Here is a 10,265-nt window from a genome sequence, read left to right on the forward strand (position 1 = left end):
AAAAAAAAAAAAAAAACAAAATGGCGCTACAAATCTACTCTTCGTGTTCCTTGGCCTCGAGACCTTATCATCTTCATCGTCTCTTCAGTACCAGAAACCCTAATTTCGCAATCAAATGTCAAAATCCCCAAATCGAAACGGAGGATCCAGCTCAACCGAAGAATTCTTCAAGCTCTTCCGGCGTAGGGTTCGGTTCTCCGGCTAAGAAACTGAGTGCGGCGGATACATCGGGGAATAAGAAAGGGAAAGGAAAGAGAGTGGTGAATCGGCGTGCTCCGGTGGAGAAACCGGTGTTTATGAGCGAAGAAGGAGCGGCGAAAGCAGAAGAGCAGAGACAGAACGAGAACGCGTTTCTTCTTACTTGGCTTGGGCTTGGTATCGTCATCCTCATCGAAGGACTCACACTAGCCGCTTCAGGTACTTTTGTTTCCTAATAAAACTAAACGCCTGCTGAAGATGATTATACGAATTTGGGCATTTGCATATAACTGTAGGATCTTTAGCCGAGAACAATCATTAGGTTTGTTTATGGGATGTTGTAGCTTACGTTTGTTAAGTCGATGAGCTGAGGTTTAGCTAGAGAGATAACGGATGAGCCAAGTGTGAGCTCATTACGTTTGTTAAATCAAGAATTTATCGTTATTGAGGTAATCTAAGATTTAGCTAGAGAGATAACAAATGATCAAGAATCATAGAAGAGTGATGGTTTGGTCATAGCTCATAACTTGACAGGCTTGCCTCGCTTGTACCGAAAACTTAAGTGTGTATCTGTATACTCACTTTCATGCTTAGACTATATCTCTGATAGTTGAGCTTTGTCATCTTACTTTTATAAGGTGATTCTGTGTGATCTGAGGCCTGATGCTTTTGTTGTGAAAACAAAGCTTGGTTTGTTGCTTTTGTGGGTACAAAATAGAATTCGGGACTGGTTACAGCCAGATTAAAAACAAGTGTTTTTCTTTTCGACTAGTGCATATAATAGTTGAGAATATAATTTACAGAAGATAGGATTGAGGGGGATAGTGATATACAGTTACTGAAGACTCCTTTGTGTTTGTTTTGGGCTATGCAGGCTTCCTCCCTGAAGAGTTGGATAAGTTTTTTGTGAAGTATGTGTATCCAGTGTTCACTCCGTCGGTTGTATTATTTGTTGCTGGGACAACTGCATATGGAGTTCTAAAGTACATACAGAATGAGAAAATGAAGGGTCAAGAGTAATACTACTATACAAATATTCGAGCTAGACCATATGAATAGAGAGAGATTGGTTTCAAAAACTGTGTGTTGCAAGTGGAGTGGATACTCTTTAAGGATGGTTTCACTTTGGTTATGCGATTCAAAAAGAAGAGTTTGTGTATTGATCTGACCTTAGTCGTTGTATATGCAGAGAGTTGGTTATGTAAAATTAAAATCAGTTTGATGTTGTTATTCAGGTGCCATTTTCATTTTAATCCTCAACAAAATTGAAAAATCAAGAGTCAAACCATAAATGTTATGTCTAGTTGCCATAAATACCATAGAAAAGCTCACGGGCCGACCTGACCTGACCAGTCATGGTAGGGCGTACCGATTTATTTCTTTGCACATATATATTAGGGGCAGATCCGGTCTATTCAGTACTAAACCTGCTACATTGTCACAGCTTGGGCAGTTTGGTTTCGGTTCCAAGAATATCGAGTTTTGTTACCAATCCCTCTCTACTTATACACCAAGGCTAAAAAGCAAACATGGCTACAAGAGTCTGTTATACAAATGGACCGGAACAAAAGAATACTTGACCAAAATAAACAAGTCCGAGTCTTCTTGTTCCCTCTAAAAGTAAAAAGTTCTTTTAGGGGAGATAACTAATATAAACACAACATAATAATGATGAATCACCAAAATTTGGAGGTGAAAGTCAAGTATTGGGGCCCTAATAGGAGGCGCCGCTAAGTCCCTCGCTCCCACTATCAAGACATCGTGCTATTGATTTGCTCATTTGTTATCATTGTTTTGATGTTTGATTATCATGATGTTGATTCTCTTCTCTTTTTTTCTATTAAAAGTTTCTTTTGTTGTTTTTTGTTTATTTGTAATATTAACTAGTACTATATACGTAGCTTCTTTTCAAAGTCTCTCGTCTAAGTTTGCGGACTTGTAGTTGTAGTTGTAGATTTCTCTCTTAACTTAAATTGACATCCAACTACACTACTACTACTCCCTTTGACCCTTTTGTATCAAGGCTTTGATATTTCTTCTATATTGGTTTTGATTTAGAAAACATTATGACTGTAAACTATTGCAACGTTTCTTTTTTGTTGTTTTCTTGAACTCATTAACTTCACTTCTTATTAGAAAAAGAAAAAAAAAGCATCAACCTTGCTCAAGTAACACACCAACTAATCAATACTTGTGAATTCAATGTAACGATACGTTATACGTAGAGCGTCCTTGTTCAAAGACCACCATCAATGTATCTTTCAAATACAAGTAACGGCGTTGAATGCAATAAACTAAATACTGACTAAATTACAGGCGTATGCATTCATGATTTCATGTACTAAAAATTGTTATATACTTATAGCAAAACTAACAAAACCCTTATGATGAAAAAACTGCTTGACGAGTTCCTTTTACATTTTTTTTTTCTCTTTATCTTTTTCTCCAATTTCATTTTCATACATTAAAGACACTTTAATCATGTGAATAATTTGCTCTCTTTTACTTTGGACTGAGAGAATGGTAATTGTGTTTCAGACAACTTGTCTGACTGTGGTAAATGTTTATGTGGTGCTTCTACTCTGTGAGTGTAAACTGTAGTAAGTTTTTTTCTTTGTACCATTTCAATGTGATGAATCATGAAACTGACACCTCTAAAACAAGATTGCCTCTGTGAAAAAAAAAAAGTAAAAAACAAAAGTAAACAACAAGATTGCCTCAAATCAGGGTAAATAAGTTATGATTGTCTAAGGTGAAAAAAAAAATCCAAAAAAAACAAACATTAAAAGGACAATTATGTTAGGTTTGGATCTTTCACCTACCCTTCTTCTCACACTCACACTCCTCAAAAAAATATCTCCTTACATATCATGATTTATCCTCTTGTCTTCTGTTTTCGTTTTCTTACACTTTTTTTCCAACTTGATGGTGTCTTCAGAAAATATCTCCCAATAAATTCCAAAAACACACATAAATATTTACTTAACTATTAGACCCAATAAACTATATGCTACATTAATATATACATCTTTCTGCGCTAGCTCCAAACAGTTTTACATAATCTTGACATTAAACCCATTTACATACATAATTTAAGTTTATGGTTTACAACTAACTATGTCATTTGGATTTCGAGCTATGCATGATGAACATAAGCGTTCTCACGAGGATTATAGTTTTAGAACAAACAAAAACACAAAAACTTATGAGATTAATTATTGTCTTTGCGGACAGTGCTCTTCATCTAATTACATTTGCCATAATCCTCATATATGGAATAAGTTTGGTTATCATGAACAAATTGAAAACTTTTTTTTCCAAAATATTAAAATCAACGTTTATAATTGCAAATTTGCAATCATTATGCAATGTCTGAATTTTCGAAATGATTAACGAAACGAAAACCAATTATATTAATAATTAAAAAGATAACTTTTGTCTTTTGTTAAGATAACTCGTGCAAAATTCAACCCAATTGAAATAAACTCATACTTAATAAGCCTTTAGATATATTTCGCATTAAGACTGGATTTGTTTCAACAAAAAGAAGAAAAGGTAAGCAACATATGTGACTCTTTTTTCACATAATCAAACAACTTAAATAACACTATCATTTAACTAATTTTTTTAATAATGCATCGACACACAAGTCCCATTCTTGATCATATTTTTCCCACATCGTCGAGCTCATATTCAAAAAGACAAAATTACCCTTCCCAAAATACAAATTAAACACAAACCAAACCATTTCACTTCACTCTCGCTACTAATCAAGCGCATTGGGTCCGGTACAGTAACTAACCACGTGGCTCCATAACCACTGGATCAAATACCGCCGTCGGATCCCATTTACATTATACGTGGCACCACGATGATCGTTCAACATCTGTCCTGTGTACGAACCACCACCTCCCGTTCCATAAATACCCTCACAAAGATCCGCTATCTCAACCGGAGCCACCGGGTCGGGTCCTGCATACCAAGCGTTAACCAACGGATTCGTCGCCAGCTCAGCAATCTCATGAGCTATCACACTTATCATCCCATCTACTCCGATGTCGCCGTTCGGCGATTTAACCGGTTTTAATCCCGGTATATACTCCGGTACAGCGAACGGATAAGCACAAACCCCGGGACAAAGCTTCGCCGAGTTCCCAACCCAAGCGTACGGCAACGTGAATCCAACGATCGACGGGAACGTGAAGTAGTGAAATCCGCAGACCTGGCCGCAAAAATCTTGGACGTAGACATCATCGGCGGTGAGGAGGAGATACAAACCGCTTTTGGGATTAACCGGTAACGGTCGAGATCTAGAACCGACGGCGGATTTGATCACGGACTGAATCGATAACCGGGTAAGAGATTTACCGTGAGAATAAAACCGGTCGTTTTTTTCTTCGCCGAGACGAACCGTACCGGTAATGTTAGATCCGGTTTGGTCTGTGTAAAGCTGTACGGTTTTCCACCAACCGGAGACAGAAGGGTGTTTGGATCCAACGGCTGAGATAGAGTTGATGAACTCGCGGATGATTTTTTTCTGGGATTTTTGCCACGTGCCGTACCAGATTGGGTGGACGGTGATGTTGTTGGTTAGGACAGGACCCATGTGGTAACGGAGGCGAACGAGGTTTGATGAGCCTTCGAATTTTTTAGAAGAGCCGAAGATTTGATCGGAGCCGTTGGTTTTAGGTGGGTATGGACGGTATCCGATAACTTGCGCCGGTGATGTTAAGAGCACCGTAAGTACTGTGAGGGTGAGGATCACCGGAACTGAATGCATGTTTTTTTTTTTTTTTTTAAAGGGATTGGGTGAAAAAAAAGTAAATAATAATTGGAATGAATGAGAGAAGATGAAGAAAAATTAAAAGAGAAAAATTTGAACTGGTGGACCGACTTGTCTGAAGAGTAGAGATATGGAGTGTCAAGTAAGGTGTATATATAGCATTATTTATTTCATTTCTACATTTGTTATAAAATTAAAATCTAATTTGCTTTTGGCTCATTCATCCCAAAATAGAGCTTTTTAATTTGTTTGTTTTAGATGGAGGTTTAGGACTTCTAAGATTGCTTTTGGTAGCCACAATATCTTGTGGTATGAGTTTGTATCGTTTTTGTTTGTATCGTTTTTGTTTTAATTCATTATATAATGTGGTTATGAAATATGGTAATGAAAATGGGATTGGTATTTCAACTAATTGATGTGTTAATGAGTAAAATGGAATTTTTGATTAAAATTATAAAAAAGTGTAAGTAGAGAAAATAATAAGAAAAAAATGTTGTAAGAATTTAAGGAGTAGAGAATGTGCATAGAGAAATGGGGTAGAAAAATAGAAAAAAAAAAAAAAAGGGGTAATGGAGGACAGTTGAGAGAGATGGAAAAAGTGAGGTGGACAAGTAGGACCTATAATAATAACACGCGGCGTCGTTAATAGCCGTCCGATTCTTTTTTCATCTGACGTTATCGATCAAACCCTCGTTTTTGTTCTTTTGGTTTCCCCATTGCGCGGGAAATCTTATTCGTTTTCTTGCAAAGGGTAAATATGAAATTTTCACTCTCAACTATTTTCTCATTTTTTTCCTGAGGTATGGACCTCACTTTTCAGAATTACTAATATATTAAAAATAAAATAAAAAGGGACCACCACGAGTTTTGAAGAAAACACTCTTTGTAAGTTTAAAAAGAAAAAAATTGAGATGTGTATTTGTTGTTATTTGTCGTTTTTGGGCAACTTGAGAAGATAGTAAATGAATAGGGAATATCGTCGTGAACTAATAAGACCACTAATCACTAAATTGGCTTTTTTGTTTTTAATACCCAAAAAGATGTTTTGTGTTTTCAAGATTACTCTTATATTCTTTTCCGTCTAAATATATATATATCGGTGCGACATGTTGTTTGAAGAAGTCAATGACACATCAAATTAGGCTTGAAGATAAGGCGATATGTATATCGCTTTAATTTTTCAACACAAACTTTGGTTTGATATAGCAGTTCTGTTACTTGTGGCGATTGGTATCGTGTCATCACCAACGATAGTTTTATGTGAATGTGGCGTGGAGTTTTTTTCACTCCTGATATGAAGTTGATCGGACGTTAATTAGTGACAGGCTTCGGAACATGGTTAATGTTACTAGATAAATGACTAATCAACACCGGATCATTGAGAGAGAATGACCGTAATTAAATTAGTTGAAACCGATTTAAACAATAAACCTTATTAAGCTTGAATATATAGTTATTTTCCCTAGTTGTGGATCATATATCCCTCTCAAAGCTGCTTTCTAATACTTTTGCTTTGGTAGTTGCATGGAATGGCTAGCTTGAAAACATTTTTGTTCTTAAACATAAAAATTAATGCCATTCATTTTTAATGTTGTGGATGGCTTAAAAAAAAAGTCGTGATGGCTATCAGCAATAGTATGCAAGATTGAAAATCCTGTCACCCAAACAAGTAGGCATGCTATGATCCAAATTAATGAGGCATTTTTTTGGCTTTAGCTAATTTTATTTTAAGAGTTAGCATCAACAATAATAAATTAAATAACGATAAATTTGATTTAGTCACCTGTATGTTCAATACTATACAAGAGGATACACCATCCATTAACTCACTCAATATCATAGTTAACCTGAAAGTCTTGAACCCTAAGTCCCTAACAGGCAAAAGCACCTATCTAGACTTGTGGTTTTACGTAGATACCAAATGTCCACGACTACAAGTTCAGAACTCCATTATATTATAAATCTCAATAATGCACTATGGTAGGAGAAAATTTGGCAACAAGTAGCTAGCTAAAAAAACTAACCACGATTTCTACACCATAGCTATATTCCAATTTTCTTAATTATGATAAATTAACGTCAGAATTTTCTACGTTAGTATTGCATAAAAGAACCAAAAAAAAAAGAGTTAAAAAAATAGGGACACATGAGCACGGATGCTACTATATACGAGGTGGTGCTGGTGTGAATCACTGTATCCCATAAGTGCCGTAATTCGCATTTGAAGTTTCCGATGAGAATATTTAGAATTTCGGTTTGTATATTTTACTACTATTTTTCACCATTATAAAAACCATCACAAAACAGAAAAAAAATACATTAGCTGTTCGTTTTGGTTATATATTCCGATAACCAAAAAAGACATTTAAAAAATCGGATATTAGCTGTTCGTTTGTCCTCGTCAGCATATTCCACTAAAATCTACGAACAAAACATCGATTATTATCTTTTGAAAATTTTATTAAAATATTATCCGAAATAAATATGAGAAAATAAGAAAAAAACAAATAAATGAAAAACAAAACCTGGGAAGGATAAGGAGGAATGGGCCCTGTCTCAATCGCGGAGCGAATTGCGCGGCTCTCATGTCAATGTTTATTGATGTGAACACTTTTACTCTACTTTTTATTTTTAAAACTAGAAAAAAAAAAACTTAAAATTATTGTTTTTCATTTATTTTGTAAAATGGGGGGGGAGTTGTCTACAAAAATAAAATCCAAGTAAAAGTTAATAAACAAATTATTATTATTATTTCCTTTGTAAAATGGGGGAGTTTCTCTATAAAAATCCGAAAAAATTAAATAATACTTCATATATGTATATATATAGTCAGCAAAGCAGTAAAAAAGAATCGTACAGCTGAGATTGAAAGCACTCTGCTCAAAATTGGTCCACTGAAAGTTTTTGAGGGGGTCTCACTTTAACTTGGTTTACACTGACGTTACGGTGACACAGAAGGACAACCACTGACGACACCTGGCATGTATGTGGATTTATACGCTGACCTGGCACATTGACTCCTTGTTTTTCTATTGACACGTCATCGTAGTGTGAAAGAGACAGACGTCGCGTGAATTTTGCGGGACTCTTTTTTTTTCCTAACTCCAGCGCGTGAAGGATACGCTCCGGTCCATCATCGATACTTTTTTGTTATGTTTGGTCGTGTGCATTAAATTGGTTTCATAATGTAAATTTTGTGTAGACATTAGAGTTGGTGTTTTATAACTATTTTGTAACGTACAATTTACCAATTGACTTTCTTGACAATGAGATTTTCTTTTCACGTTTTCACATTCGTGAATAATTGTGTATAAATACAATAAAACTACAATGTTTCTTTCCAGGTGATGACACCTCAGTTTTTGTACTAAGAAGCTGATACATCAGTAAAAATAACTAATCAATTAAATTATAACAATTAATACAGATCATCTATAATTTGCTAACCTATCAAATAACATTCTAATAATCTGAAATTTATCGTAAAGGTCCCAAAATCTCAACAATTCGGAATCTGATTTCTCAATTCTCGTTTCACCGTGTTTCAAGAATTCACCACCACTCTGTAGTAATATGATGTGTGAATTAACGATTTTGGTGTTCTTATACAATTTACAATCCGTTCTTGCTCAAGTTTTGCTTGAAATTTCAGAACCATGTAAAGCTATATTAGTATGAGGTAGAGATCCGGAAGAGTATATTCCTTATATTAATGAGTTTCGATTGCGTCTGGAAGTGATGAATCTGTCGAATTAGGTTAAGTTGAGATATTTTTGGGTTTCTTTATTTTATTTTTTCTTTCTTTCAGCTGTTGGGTGAAGATGGATCATCAAATTGGATATGGTGTTGAAGTGACTGGGTTATCTCTATCTGTTACTGAGAAAGATCTTATTGATTTCTTTTCTTTCTCTGGTACAATCGAATATATTGATATTGTCAGGTAAACAAACATTACTTCCAGACAAAATTGGTATTTTGTGCATATTCTGGATTCACAAAATTAAATCTGCTATGTTGTTAACGAGACTAGGTCGGGTGCTTATGTGATGTTCAGGGATTCTTATTCTCAAGAAACCGCTGTTGTACTCTGTGTAAGTCTTGTTTCGATTTTATTCACATTTTTCTTTTTTTCTTTTTGTGTGTCTCTTGAGTATGAATAACTCGGTTCGTTGAAATTCTTGCTTTCTTCAGAGCGTAACGATATAGGATCAGCGTGATTGCATTACTCGTTGGGGACAACATCACGAAGAGTTCGATTTCTGGAATGCGACTCCGCGGGGTTTTGAAGATGAATCATACTCAAATGTATGAAACTCTTTTTTACACATCTCTCAGTTTTGATCTTTCTGTGTTTTATTAGATAGTAGAATCTTACACTCACTGGTTTCATATTTGGTCTCATTTCTAAAGCTCATTCGTTCTTCAATCAGGTAGCCTCATGCTCAACGAGGCGAGTTCAATGCTGGAGAAGCTCAAGAAGTGGTGAAAACAATGCTTGCCACAGGATTCGTGCTAGGCAAAAACGCTTTAAGCATAAGTAAAACCTTTGACGAATCCTACGGTGTATCAGCTGCAGCGATGGCTAGAGTTTCCCAATTAGAGCAAAGGATTGGTCTCATTGACAAAATCTTTACTGGACTTGAAGCTGTCAGAATGATCGACCAAAGGTAATGTGTAGAAAACATAATTTGTATTCGATTTGGTGTGTCACATTCTAGATTCTCTGAATTTTAAAGGGTTTTATGGTTTTAAGGGCTTCTTAGAAGCTTTTAGCTTCATTTTGAGAAACAGTGGTGAGGTTTTGGGATTTTTGTTTCAAGTTCGAAGCTTTCTTTTTTAAAGGGAAATTTGGATTTTGAATCTTATCCAGTTTTGATCGAAATCAGTGAGAGTTCTTTGAGTCCTTAACTGTAGTTTCTATGTACTAAAGTTATTGACATAAAAAGCTTTTATCTTTTGGTTCTTGAACTTATAGTTGATGTAAAGACTCTCTTGCTCTGCTTTTTTTTAGTGTGATTTGTATAGCTTTTTGTGGCAGTAGATTGAATCAAGGAGTTGAAAGTTTTTAAAGATTTTGAAAGTGTTTTAGAGATGGATGAGAGTAATCATGGAGGGTCATCAAGCTCACTCCCACCTTTTCTTACAAAAACATATGAGATGGTTGATGATGCTTCATCGGTTTCGATCGTCTCGTGGAGTCAGAGCAACAAGAGTTTCATCGTTTGGAATCCACCGGAGTTTTCTAGAGACCTTCTTCCGAGATTCTTCAAGCACAATAACTTCT

The 10,265-nt window shown here is 35.5% G+C and overlaps 2 protein-coding genes and 1 pseudogene across 2 annotated transcripts; 2 read left to right on the forward strand and 1 right to left on the reverse strand.

The window, feature by feature from the left end:
• Positions 7-1,451, forward strand: LOC104726270 (protein LOW PSII ACCUMULATION 2, chloroplastic-like). The gene is made up of 2 exons (XM_010445095.2): positions 7-417; positions 1,073-1,451. Exons 1-2 carry the CDS (start codon positions 21-23, stop codon positions 1,216-1,218), a joined length of 543 nt encoding a protein of 180 aa, XP_010443397.1. The 5' UTR covers positions 7-20; the 3' UTR covers positions 1,219-1,451.
• LOC104726286 (protein EXORDIUM-like 3) lies at positions 3,688-5,066 on the reverse strand. Its single transcript, XM_010445119.2, has one exon. It carries the CDS (start codon positions 4,976-4,978, stop codon positions 3,965-3,967), a length of 1,014 nt encoding a protein of 337 aa, XP_010443421.1. The 5' UTR covers positions 4,979-5,066; the 3' UTR covers positions 3,688-3,964.
• Positions 8,342-10,259, forward strand: LOC104726296 (annotated as a pseudogene).

This window comes from Camelina sativa, chromosome 2 (genome assembly GCF_000633955.1).
Source record: "Camelina sativa cultivar DH55 chromosome 2, Cs, whole genome shotgun sequence".
NCBI classification, from domain to species: Eukaryota; Viridiplantae; Streptophyta; class Magnoliopsida; order Brassicales; family Brassicaceae; genus Camelina; species Camelina sativa.

Bases quoted from the DNA above. Each gene is read 5' to 3' on its own strand.
- LOC104726286 (XM_010445119.2), bottom strand. From the start codon at position 4,978: ATGCATTCAGTTCCGGTGATCCTCACCCTCACAGTACTTACGGTGCTC.
- LOC104726270 (XM_010445095.2), top strand. From the start codon at position 21: ATGGCGCTACAAATCTACTCTTCGTGTTCCTTGGCCTCGAGACCTTAT. The intron at 418-1,072 runs GTACTTTTGTTT...TGGGCTATGCAG, and splicing joins ACTCACACTAGCCGCTTCAG to GCTTCCTCCCTGAAGAGTTG.